Source organism: Elephantulus edwardii, unplaced genomic scaffold (genome assembly GCF_000299155.1).
Source record: "Elephantulus edwardii isolate Elephantulus edwardi_28Jun2011 unplaced genomic scaffold, EleEdw1.0 scaffold00017, whole genome shotgun sequence".
Classification (NCBI taxonomy): Eukaryota; Metazoa; Chordata; class Mammalia; order Macroscelidea; family Macroscelididae; genus Elephantulus; species Elephantulus edwardii.
This window is the reverse complement of record NW_006399767.1, coordinates 81,254-94,479: the sequence shown is the minus strand read 5'-3', so window position 1 is coordinate 94,479 and position 13,226 is coordinate 81,254. Positions and strand designations below refer to the sequence as shown.

Sequence of the window (13,226 nt, the reverse complement as noted above, 5' to 3'; positions counted from 1 at the left end):
TAGATCTCTTCCAGTCAGTTGGCCAAGTGGTTGTTCTCCAGATTTCTTGGCACAAAAAAATAACAGCACCATAAGATAAGATTTAAGGGAGCTCTGGTGGCCTAGTGGCAAGAAGCTGTACTACAAGCCCAGAGGTTCACGGTTCAAATCCACCAGATGCGCTGCTGCAGAAGGAGGGACAATCTCCTCCTGTACCAGTCTGATCCGATTTGATAGTATACACACAAAAAATAATAAAATAAAATTAAAAGAAAAAAAGATAATATTTAAAAATGAGATAGAAAAATAGAACACAGTGTGATCATATTCATAGTAAATAATAAGGAAATAGGCTAGTACATGCTGGTACTTTTTGTTTCCTGAAATAGTCATAAAATTGTTAATGGTTATTTTTTTAGGAGAGGAACAAAGAGAAATATGGTAAGTCTTTATTTCTCATATATCGATTTATAAATTCTCCTACCATGTTCACATCTATAAGGGCTACTTGGTGTGATGGTTAATGTGTTAACTAGGCTAATTCTCAGCAGACTGCAAGCACTCACCTGGACATGTTCTGCCAGTTTCACATGATGCAATCATTTTATCACTCCATATGAAAAAATATGACTTCCTCCCTTACTACTCACCTCTTTGCCTCAAGTTCTTGGGATGTAATCATGCAGAAGCCTCAGTCACCACATCTGCAGTTTTGTTTTTTGGGATTTTTTTGCTAGTCCCTAGAAGATTATCCAAAAACGACTAGAACAGCACATCAGCAGAGAATTGCCAGAAGGAAGTCCAGGCTGGGTTTAGAAGGGGTTGTGGTAACAGGGATATTGTTGCTGATTTTAGATGGATCTTAGCTGAAAGCAGGGAATACCAGAAGAATGTCTATTCGTGTTTCATTGATTACACAAAGGCGTTTGACTCTGTGGATCATAGCAAACTGTGGCTGACTCTGAAAAGAATTGGAATCCTAGAACATTTAATTGTGCTAATGCGAAACCTATACTCAGAACAGAGCAGGGTAACACTGCATGGTTCCAAATTGGGAAGGGTGTACGCCAGGGATGTGTCCTGTCTCCATACCTTTTCAACATGTATGCAGAGCAGATTATCCAGGAGACTGGACTCTATGAGGAGAAGTGTGGCATCAGGATTGGTGGAAGATCTATTAACAATCTGCATTATGCAGATGACACAATCCTGCTTGCTGAAACTGAGGAGGACCTCATGCACTTGCTGCGGAGGGTCAAGGACTGCAGCCTTCAATATGGATTGAGGCTCAATGTCAAGAAGACAAAGATTCTCACCACTGGACCAATTGGCAGCGTCAGGATGGATGGCGAAGAGATTGAGATTGTTCACAGCTTCAGTTTGCTCGGCTCCACAGTCAACACTCTTGGCACCAACAGTCAGGAAATCAAAAAGTCTATTGCGATTGGAAAGTCTGCTGTTAAGGACCTCTCTAAAGTACTCAAGAGCAACGGTGTCTGTCTGGAGACTAAGGTGCGCCTGATATAGGCCATGGTCTTTGCAATCACTTGTCATGCGTCAGAGAGTTGGACTATGACTAGGGAGGACAGAAGGAGAATTGATGCCTTTGAGCTGTGGTGCTGGAGAAGAGTATTGAATGTACCAAGGACTGCTAGGAAAACAACCAGATTCATCCTGGAAAGGATTAAACCAAGCAACTCCTTGGAGGCAAGGATTCTGGGGCTTCGTCTGACATACTTTGTGCATGTTGCCAGGAGGGACAGGTCCTTGGAGAGGGACATCATGCTTGGGAGGGTAGAGGGACAGCACAGGAGGGGAAGACCCTCTATGAGGTGGACTGATTCAGTGACTGGGGTAATCAGGATGGGTGTGTCAGAGGCAGTGCGATTGGCACAGGACAGAGCAGGGTTTAGGGCTGTTGTGCATAGGGTCGCTATGAGTCGCAAGCGACTCGACGGCACATAACAACAACACCAGTCCCTAGAAACTCATAGCGAAAGACAGGCAATTTCCTGTGTAATGTACTGCTACAAAAATCTGCTGGAGGGTCAGCTATGGGTCAGTTCTGACTCACTGGTATTTAACAACAACTCAACAGACTCACAAGCCAGCAGATGTCTCCAACCTTTTGCCTGAGCAACAAACGTGGATTCTGCAAGACTACAGACTTTCAGTAGTCAACTTTGATGAAGTCAATCTCTCTATAGACTCATGCATAATCTACCTCACTGGTTTTGCTCTTCCAGAGAACCCACTGAGACTAAGCTACGTTGGCTATGAGACTAGGCCATTTTTTGGTTTCAATGTCATATTTTTTGTAAAAGTCATTTTAAAATAAACTCTTTCCCAGGGGAGTCTGATGTATGTGAAGAAATCACTGCTCTAAATCAGGAAGAAGAAATGCTCAGTCTTTCACTCCTCAAAATCACCCAGAGAACAAACTCAACCCAGTTATTTAAAGAAACCAAAGGAGGTAAGACAATGGTTGGATGCTGAGTCCCACTCACCCTGCCATAGACGGGGTTGGCAGCAGCCAGAACACTGCAGCGGGCATTGAGCCGGGCGTGGATGCCAGCCTTGGCGATGGTCACTCGACCCTGCTCCATCACTTCGTGGATGGCCGTGCGGTCCATGTCAGACATCTTGTCAAACTCATCAATGCAAACCACCCCTCTGTCGGCTAGCACCATGGCCCCTGCTTCCAGACGGCGCTCCCCTGGAGAGATGGAAGGCAAAAGCATGTGCTATGGCCTCAGCTGAAGACAGAAGAAGGATTTCTATGCCCTTCCTAGACCATCTCTCAATGTCCTATAAAAATGGGGTAAAAGGTGTGTCAGCTCCTAGAGATTTTGAGAACATACTACATGGGTCACTTTTTGCTCCAAACTAAGTGTCTCCTTGTCCCACTTTGGGTCCTAAACAACTGGTGTCCCCTCTACACTCTTCCTTTAGAATTTCTCTATTTTCATCCTCACATGATTTCCCAATCAGACATCTGGTTTCTTGTCAATGGTCTTCAAATTTCTATCTATAATGCAAAAAGTAAATCATTTCCCCTTCAGCTGTCAAGGCTTCTCTCTCAAAAACAGTTTCAACTTTTTCAGGTGAGAATTTTGTCAAAAAAAGAGCTACACCAAAGATTTCATCTGGTATTTCATACTCAGTCAACCTGACCCAAACTAATCTCACAACTGTATTTTTCCAACATTCAGTCAGTCCCCCAGGCAGGTTCAAAAACTGTTTCTAATCTCACTGCTATGAATTCTTACCCTCTTACCTGTTTCCTGGTCCGTGGTGACAGCAGCTGTCAGACCCACTCCAGAAGAGCCCCGGCCAGTGGTGGGGATAGCTCGGGGTGCAGAACAAAGCACATACCGCAGCAGCTGAGACTTGGCAACGGAGGGGTCTCCTGTAATTGGACAGGGGCAGTGGTGACGCTCTCAACCCTCGGCAAGTTCTGCTTCTCTAACATAGTTCCTGGCACAACAGACACGTAATAACTGGCTCACAGTATTATCTCCTCTGCTTTGTCATTTGTGGAAGAATACTGTTTAGATACTATCAACTTAGTATCTAAAAACTCAGAAATGGTAATTTAAAAATAAAAATCTTTTTCTTAGCCTTCTGTCCTTTGATGGAACTGAACCACTGCCAAATGAATACAAACTCTTTCAGTTCTAGATCCCTCCACACGCCACAAGGTAGGACAGATTTCAGTGCAACTCTCCATCCTACCTATGAGGAGGATATTGATGTCCCCGCGGATGTGGCTGCCGTTCTCCAGGTCTCGTTCCACTCCCCCCAGGAGCAAGCAGAGGATGGCTTTCTTGACATAGTCATGACCGTGAATGCTTGGGGCCAGTGACTTGGCCAGCTGATCAAAGATGTCCTGCAGGAAGAACCAAGCACGTGAAAAACCTTGAGATTCATTCAACAGGTTTCTGCTGAGCTGTTGCCTTATACTCCAGTCTGCAGAATCCATTCAGAGAAACACACAAATACAGAGGCTGTTCCTACTGCAAGGATTCTGTTTAAGAGAAATTCCATTGATCAGATCATACGTGAAACAGAAAGAACAAGCAAACTGGAGAGCAAAATGAACTTTGAGGTTTAACCTTTTTAAAAAACCCACAAAATAAAAAAAACCCTTTGGTCCCATGTTCAAAACATTTTGTGTATTATGCTTCAGCTTTGTTCTTCATCATACATTTTGTTCAAATCTAAAGTGTAAATCCTGTCTTTAAGAAAAGATGAAAAAAACTGGAAAGCAGTAACAAAAGAGTAAGAACAAATAAATGGCCTTGATTTTTTTAAAAAAATACATGTATTTAATTTAAATAATAATTCATTAGTATCTTGATTCCTGAATATATTGGTACACTACTGTTCTAACTACTACTCTATTTTTAATTTTAAATATACTTAGTAGCCCAGGATGTCACACAACAGAAATATTTAAAGAAAAAAAAAAGAAAAACAACACACCAACCCAAAACAATAAAATACTCTTACTTGTGAAATAGGACTAAATTAGTGGAAGCAAGCATCAAATATTCAGGGCGAAAAAAAATCCAACTCAAGATACACTTGCCCTTTCTCCTGATAGTACAAAAGACAGCCGCACCACCTTTATAATAAATCCATCCCACAATTAAATCCCTCATTTCAAGGCACAATTCTATTTCCCAAGGATGCTCAGACCTTGGATCGAGTCTTGCTGAACTTCTTGATTTTGGCTATGTCCTCAGCGGAGAAGGAAGGCTGAACATCCTTACTCATTTGCTTCACATTACAGGCAATCAGGACAGTCCTGGAACAGAGAGGAGAACTAGAGCAATCTGCCAGTTTCAACACCTAATACTAATATTTAGGGAACCCTACTGGCACAGCTCCTAACAGGGCTGTGAAGGAAAAGTCAGCAGTTCAAATCAACCAGCTGCTCAGCAGACTCAGCAGAGAAGGGCAGTCTCCTCTCACCAAGTTTTTTAGTCTTGGAAACACAATGGAGGGCTGCTAAGAGCCAGCACTGACTCGGTGGCAGTGACTTTTGAACATTAATAGTTAATACTCTCAGTAGCAACAAACCTTTTTAGACTGACCTAGGACAGCAAAAACTAAGGAAAAAAATTCACTGCTGTCAAGCTGATTCCACTTCATGGTAGTTTTGGAAACCTCCACAGAGTTTCCACGGCTCCAAATCTTCACAAGAGGGGACTCTTCACCTTTCTCCCTTGAAATAGCTAGTAGATCTGAACCACTGACCTTTGGGTTAGCAGTGCAACACATAGTGAAATGAATAGCAAATAGGGGAGGGGAGTGTAGTTTTACAAATTCAAGGACTCATTCTTTTATCAGGGAACATGCTAATCATACCACCCCTCTACCACTTATCTCCTTTTGACCTACTTGGTTCCAGATAAAAGTGCCTGTGAGAAATGATCGTAAATTATGAAGCTATAATCACAATATCAGTGACTCCCACTTTTGGCATTAGATGGGATTACAACCTTCATTTGAAAGGATCCCACAGACACTGAAGCTGCCAGGAGCATCCCTGACAGTTGAAGGTTGACCCCTTACCTGAAGGTCCCTGAGGTATAACCTCCTTTCTTTCCAGGAAGGCAGCGGTAAGTGCCCACCACCTGGACTCGGTCACCAGGCTTCACTTTATCCACCAAGTCATCATCCAGGATGACATCCACAGACCGGGGAAGCTGGCCAGCTGGGGCCTTCTCTGGCATCTCCTGGATAGTGATGGTCTGGTGGTCCTTGTAGACAGAAAGGCCATATTCTGTCTCAAGAGGATTGTTTTCTTCATCCTGGACAAAGGAACACAGCCAAGTAGTTTTCTCAGCCCATCTTAGAAAGACTACACCTATCTATCACGAAAAACACATCTGGAGATGACTGAATATGATTTTTAACAACAAAGAAAAAATATATTCTCCATTCATACTAATAATTAACCATCTAATGTTATGTGCTGTTGAGTCTCCTGCAACTCATAATGACTCTATGTGCAACAGTCCTAAACCTACTCTATCTTGTGCCAACTTACTGTCTCCAACACACCTACCCCATTACCCCAGTCACTGAATCAATCCAGCTCATCAAGAGCATTCCTCTTCTGAGCTGTCCCTTGACCTTCCCAAGCATGACGTCCCTCTCGAAGGACTGGTACCTCCTTGCAACATGCCCAAAATATGTCAGACGAAGCTTCAGAATCCTTGCCTCCAAGGAGCAGCCTGGTTCAACTCTCTCCAGAACAAACTTGTTCATTCTCTTTGAAGGAACCATAGCTGTAATACCGTAAATTTGACTAGTATCTAATTTTAAATCATTACTTCTACTAAACTATGATGCAGTAGCTCTACCTGAAGGCTTCTCAACAAATAGTCATCCAAAGTACCAAAATATTCATCTCTCATTGCTGTTGAATTGAAACCAACGAGCTGACCCTCCATTGGGCTTTGGAAGCTGTAAACTGCATGACAGAAGGCTGTCCATCTCCCTCTGAAGAAGCTGCAGGTGAATTCAAATGCCAGAGACATGTAGTCATCACATTAGCAACACAACTTCCCATACACTATGTAAGAGTTCTCAAAAACAAAGTGATCTCTAATGGTACAAAATTAGAATGTATCTACATATTGTCAACATTAAGTGGCTAGACAAATTTAGTACAGTCACAAAGAAATAATATGTAGCAATAACTATGTATAATAAACATTTGCACACAATGATGAATTTTAGGAAAGAAACAACAAAGAGTACTTTACTTAAAGTATAAAAAGAGGTCAAAGTAACCCATGCTATTACAAATTAGGAGAGTGGTTCACCTTGGGTTGTAGAGCTGTGCCAGTTCCTGTTTTGATGTTGATTACACAGGAATATTCAGTTTGTGAAAACTCATCAACTATTTACTTAAGTGTATACTTACCCTATATGTACTAAACATCATTAGCATTTCTTAAGGAATTACTTCTGTCATAGATTTAATTATGTCCTTAAAAAAATGTCAGCTTGACTAAGCCATGATTCCCAGCAATAGCCCCCTATTCTGTGACGTGATGTAACTATCTTCCATTTTATGTGTTGTAAATCTTAAAATTTCCTGGGTCAGGATTACAGCAGCATGTACCTTAAGGAACGCTGCCTAACTTGCTTGAGCCACACCTTTTCTTCTATAAGCGATAAGAGGCAAAAGAGCAGAGAGGAGGCGGAGCTCAAAATCACCAAGAAAGGAAAACTGGAGACAGTGTGTCCTCTGAACCTAGGTCCTTGCACTGAAAATCTCCTAACCCCAAGAAGTTTGAGATCAGGACACTTAGAGATCTCCAAGGAACACTAGGCACACAGATGGTGAAAAGAGACAAAGACCTTCCTCCAGAGCCAACAAGTGGAGCCCTGTAATGGTGAGAAGCTTTGCTGCTATCCCAAAGGCAGACTGTTAGGATCCACCAGCTGCTGCACAAGAGAAAGACAGGTCATTTGCCACTGTGTGGTTTGTTGTTGTTATTGTTATGTGCCGTCGAGTCGCTTGCGACTCATAGCGACCCTATGTACAACAGCCCTAAACTCCGCTCTGTCCTGTGCCAATCGCACTGTCTCCGACACTCCCATCCCAATTACCCCATCACTGAATCAATCCACCCCATAGAGGGCCTTCCTCTCCTGCATCGTCCCTCCACTCTCCCAAGCATGATGTCCTTCTCCAAGGACCGGTCTCTCCTCACAACATGTCCAAAATATGTTAGACGGAGCCTCAGAATCCTTGCCTCCAAGGAGCCGTCCGGTTTAACCCTCTCCAGGATGAATCTGTTCGTTTTCCTAGCAGTCCATGGTACCCTCAATACTCTTCTCCAGCACCACAGCTCAAAGGCATCAATTTTCCTTCTATCATCCCTCGTCATTGTTCAACTCTTTGATGCATAACAAGTGATAGCAAAGACCATGGCCTGTATCAGACGCACCTTAGTCTCCAGAGAGACACCACTGCTCTTCACATAAGTATTTTTTGTGATTTTAATTAAAGTTTACAGAAAAGTTAAGATTTTCATTCATTCATTATTGCATTTTCCTCCCTACCGCACAGTTAACTTAAAAAAAAAACCACAACAAAACATTCTTTGTTGCCTGATTTCCTCCTTCCCCTTCCCCAGTCCACTTTGGTATGTACCTCTTATTCTGGATGGTTGTCATACAAATAATGCCTAATCCCATAGTCCTTTCAAACAGTATAAATATTTTCACATGTTCCATTTAAAAATCAGGTTATGAACTGTAGACCTGATTTTAGCTTTGAAAAGACAGAATGACTGTTCTTCCTTTCTCAACACTACTATAATTTTCTAGTATTTACTCTTAAAAAAGGTAGGGGAGGGGAAGCCGTAACCTCAACTAATACCTATCTACTTGCATGAAAACAAACACCTTTGACTCCAGCCCTGTAGAAGGCCCAGTTACCTTACTGCCCTCACCTTAGTGGGATACACAGAGCTGGACGGAAAGGCTACCAACGTAGTGAGATCAGAATAACGTCGCTCTATGGTTTTCTTGGTAGCAGGACAATAGTGAACACTTCGGACAACTTTGGGTCGAACTAGAGAGCCTAGGAATGAAAAAACAGACATTTAAAGTCACTCACCTGGACGGTGACAGAAGCAAGACTTGAATTAAGCCAGGCCTACAAGAATTCCCCAGACTATTTTCTTGTGACTAGTTTAAGCTATTTTAGACAAACCAAGTCTACCTCAAACCAGTTACCATGAGACAATTCCACTTGGGGTAATTAACCATGCCTGTCAGAGCAAAACTATTTTCATTTTCCAGAATTTCAATGGCTGGTTTTCAGAAGTAGATAGCCAGGCACTTCTTCTAAAGAGTTTCTAGTTGAATGAAAACCTCTAGACTTTTAGACAGGAACTGAGAATGCTAACCATTCATTGACTCCTGGTGGGTTATTCATTTTTGTATCACTATATGGAATATCACCATAGCTACAAAAATTGTATGTACAATCGATCCCAAATAAAAAATACTAAATGTTCAAGATTGCAATGCAGTAACAACTATGAAGAATCACACTTTTTTCTGCTCTCAAAAGAACTAATTACTTTTAGCACAAGGAGAGGGTCAAAGTTATTCTAATCTCTGTGCACTCTTCCAACTTTCATGTGTAACTTTCCTTTTTCATCTTTCTAAAGCCACCAGCTTACCCAGCTATACTCCACTTCACATGCTTTCTCAGTTCCTCTAATTTAATCCCCTTTCATTCCCCTTGACCCCACCCTTAAACTCACTTACATTTAGTGACAATGCCCTCCACACAGACTACACAGCTGAGGAAACAGGAGGTGAGAGTTCTTGGGGAGACATGTTTGGATCCAAAACTGCCCTCCAATCCTATGTAGAACTCCTCATACTGTTTGGCATAGGTGGCATCAATAGAGGCCACAAAATCTTTTAAAGCACGTTGGAAGGCCACAAGTTCCTCAAAGGCATTGTTCAGGAGGCTGTATAAAGGCAAGAACATATACATCAGGCAGAGAAGACAAAAATCCAAAATCCTGATCAAAGCTAAGGATTGAAAATCACACTCCCATTTTCTCCTATCATCTTACAGGATACAGTAAAACGCATCAGAACCGGAGGCCAACTTTAACTAGTGAAAGGGGTACAGATGATCCTTAGTTAAAGCACCAGAAGAAGGAACACGTAAGAGAAAATGTCATCCAGACTTTCAGAAGGAAAAAAATGGAGCAGGAGAGACAAGGTTTCCAATTCAATCACATCTGATCCAGGTCATACTTTAGGAAGCCTATCCCACTGTGGAAAATTATTTAGGAGTAATAATGTCAGTTTGGAAAAGTTGAGTGATTTAGACCATAGCCTTCCAAATAACTAACTTGCCATGCATCTGAGAACTGGACCGTGACTAAGGATGATGGGAAAAGAACTGACACCTTTGAGTTGTGGTGTTGGAGAAGAGCACTGAACATCCCATGGACGGCTAAAAGAACAAACAAGAGGGTGCAGCCAGAGTGCTCTTTGGAGGCAAGAATGATGAGGCTTTGCTTCACATACTTTGGGCATGTTGCTAAAAGGGGTTATTCCTTGGAGAGGGACATGATGCTGGAAAGGGTAGAGGGCCACAGAAGGAGAGGAAGACCCTCAAGCAGGTAGACTGACATGGAGACTGCAGCAATGGGATCTTGTGTGTCAGGAAGTGTAGATAGTGCAGTGTAGAACAGGGTTCAGAACTTTTGTTCAAAGGGTCACAATGAGTCTTACTTGACTCGATGGCACCTAACAACATTCCACTGTGGGGAAGTGGAAGGGGACTCGATTTGCTCAGAGCTTCTCACCGGTTAGCCCTCTTCTCATTTTTCCTGCGCAGGTCATTCACATTGACAATCAGACGGTACTGGTTGTCACTGATCAGCTCCCGCACTTTGCTTTGATAAAGTCCTTGGTCTTCCTGCAAAATACGCATCAGATTGAAAAATCAGATGATTTAAAACAGAGGCAGCTGTCACAGCCCAATAAATAAGTCAATCTCCAAGGCAGAACTGAATCCCAAAGATCCATTCATCAACTTCTCCCACATTCTACTCTTAAAGTCTGAGTCTAACTATATCCTTTGGAAATACTGCAAAATAACCTCCTCTTTTTGAGGAATGATCCAACTTGTCAATTCACTGTCATCACAACAGCTTGTAAAAAAATGTTTCTATACTGTGTCATTTCTCATCCTTCAAAGGAGAATTAAAGTGAATGCTAAACTAAAAGAGAATTAAAGTGAATGCTAAACTAAAAGAAAGGTAAGCAAAAATCTTGGTAAAATGTACATTAAACACTCTCCTTAATATTAAATGCCCTTTCATTTAAACATTATGCACAAAGCTATGGTATTATATTTTCCAATAAGAGTTTTCATAACTGAATTAGAGAGCCTGAAAGGGAAAGCTTAGTTATTACGGATAGGTTTTAAGTCTTGGCTTGCACACAAAACTTCCTGTATCTGCATACCCCAAACCCCCGTTGCAGTAGATTTCCTACAGGGCTGAACAGAACTTCCCCTAGAATTTGTGTACATCTTTACAGAAGCGGACTAACACCTTCCTCCCGCTGACTTCGAATCACTGACTTTTCTTAACTTTAACAGCCTAGCCCTTTACCACTGTGCCCACTAAGCCCCTTACCAGCATAGAACCCTTTAACCTGCTTTTAAAATTTCCTTTTCATGCATCCAAAACGCTCATATTCGGCAAGTCTTTTTTTTTCTTCCATACAGCAAGTTTGTTATTAAATATCTATCTGGAGACCCCACGGCTAAGCAGTTCCAAGAGCTAAGCACTGACTAGGGAGTTCTGCTGCTGGCTGCTAGCCCAGAGGTCCAGCCCTTCTAGCGGATGGGACTCACTAGCGGGTTTTTTTGGAGGAGAACGGGCAATCTTCTAATCAATTTACACCCAATGCAGTCGGTCTGGCCCGATTGCCTGGTCCTACTCCATCTTCAAAATCATTGCTATATTTGAAACCACTTGTATCCACTTTCCCAACCCATCTCATTGAGTCTTCTTTTTCACCGCCCGGAACTTTACCAGGCATGACGTCTTTCTCCAGGGACAAGTCCCTCCGGTAGCATATCCACGGTATGTAACGTTGTCTTGCCCTTCTCACTTTTAAGGAGCATTTACTTCTTCCAAGGCAAATCTGCTCATTCTTTACGCAGTCACTATTCTTCGCCAACTGAACCACACAAATGCACCTCTAATTTTAACCACGTCTTCCGTATTCATGGCGTAGTTTACACATATGCACACAAGGCAAACAGCAATACTGTGGCTTAAGGCAGGCGTAACTCTCGAAGTGACAAAAAAAGAGCCTGGAATGATTTCGAAAGGATAAAGTGGGCTTTGCTCTTCTGGTTCTTCTTCTTGTGAATCTGTCTCCTTCACGTGGGATCAATGCACTTGGAAGAAAAGTGCTCAAGAAAACCAATTAGCTACTAACTGCAAGGAGAGGAAGAGAAGGCTGAGTGGAAGGCGCCTGCGCCCTGGGACCACTGATCAGCCACCAGGCTCAGTGTCTAGAGCGATTTCCGCGCGACTCCGCCGCTGCTCCGGCAAAGGGGCTGCATCCACACCTCCAGGGGCGCCAGGGGCCAGAGCCTCACAACCCGCCGCCTCTCTCACCTCGTCATCCAAGAAGTCCAGGTAATCTCTCTGGGCTTCTCGCAGCTCCACGTCGTCCAACACCACCGTACCTGCCATGCTTGCAGCCCCCCGAACCACCTCCGAGGAGTCGCGCGAAGGTCCTGGACAGGCTCCGCCCCGGCGCGAAAACTTCCGAACTTTTCCCGCCACCACAGCACACAGAGAGGAAGGGGCGGGGACTCTGATCGCAATTCCATGTTCTGATTGGCTAAACTCTATCAGAAATTTGCGTGTCCAATCCGGGGCGCCTTCTTTTTTTAGGATTTACGTCTGGCGTCTCGTGGTGGCGGGAAATGTCCTATCCGGGGCGGATCCTCTTTAAGTCTCCACTGCCCTAGCTTCTTCCTCAGGATCTAGGAAACCTACCAATGAAGCCAAGGGGAGATGCATGGGCATCTGGTAATCCGGCAGGAGAGGGCCTAGGGAGCGCTGCATTCTGGGAGTTGTAGTCTTCTCTTCGTGGGCGCTATGTTTGCAGTATTTGGGGGTTTAGTACGTTCAAGTTTTGCTTTGTTAGTGGTGTTAGATGGCTGCGATTCCAGCAGGACTTAAAAGTACCCTATGAACAAGAGACCTGAACCTTGTTCTTTCCTGTACCATCCTCATCATGCCGGATACCCTTAACCCACTGCTGCAGTCACCAAATCAATCCACCTTGTTGGGGGTCTTCCTGTCTTTCGCTGACCCTCCACCTTTCCAAGCATGATATCTCTTTCCAAAGAATAGCCGTTTCTAGCAAAAAGTATGAGAGTTGAAGCTTCGCCATCCTTGCTAACAAGGAGTTATACACTTTTCCCAAGACATGTCTTTTCTTTTGGCAGTCAATGGGACGGATATTCAATATTCTTCGCCAACATCACAATTCAAAGGCCTCAATTCTTCTTCTGTCATCCTGTTTCATTGTCCAGCACGCAGAGGCATAGCAAGTGATGGAAAAGACCACAGCTTGAATCAGGGGCACCTTAGTCTTCAAATTGAAATCATTGCTCCTCAGTATTTTGGAGAAATCCCTGACAGGAGACAGGT

The 13,226-nt window shown here is 43.2% G+C and overlaps 1 protein-coding gene across 1 annotated transcript in view; it reads right to left on the bottom strand.

Moving 5' to 3' along the window:
- Positions 1–12,374, bottom strand: part of MCM3 (minichromosome maintenance complex component 3) — a 27,217-nt gene extending 14,843 nt beyond the window's left edge. Inside the window, exons 1-9 of the mRNA XM_006881913.1 lie at positions 12,180–12,374; positions 10,347–10,459; positions 9,286–9,494; positions 8,460–8,590; positions 5,560–5,798; positions 4,681–4,789; positions 3,715–3,868; positions 3,257–3,388; positions 2,487–2,695 (exon numbers count right to left, since the gene is read on the bottom strand). Of these exons, the coding sequence (XP_006881975.1) occupies positions 2,487–2,695; positions 3,257–3,388; positions 3,715–3,868; positions 4,681–4,789; positions 5,560–5,798; positions 8,460–8,590; positions 9,286–9,494; positions 10,347–10,459; positions 12,180–12,257 (1,374 nt within the window). The 5' untranslated portion in view covers positions 12,258–12,374. The remainder of the gene's footprint in view (positions 1–2,486; positions 2,696–3,256; positions 3,389–3,714; positions 3,869–4,680; positions 4,790–5,559; positions 5,799–8,459; positions 8,591–9,285; positions 9,495–10,346; positions 10,460–12,179) is intronic.
- Positions 12,375–13,226: the final 852 nt, after the last annotated feature.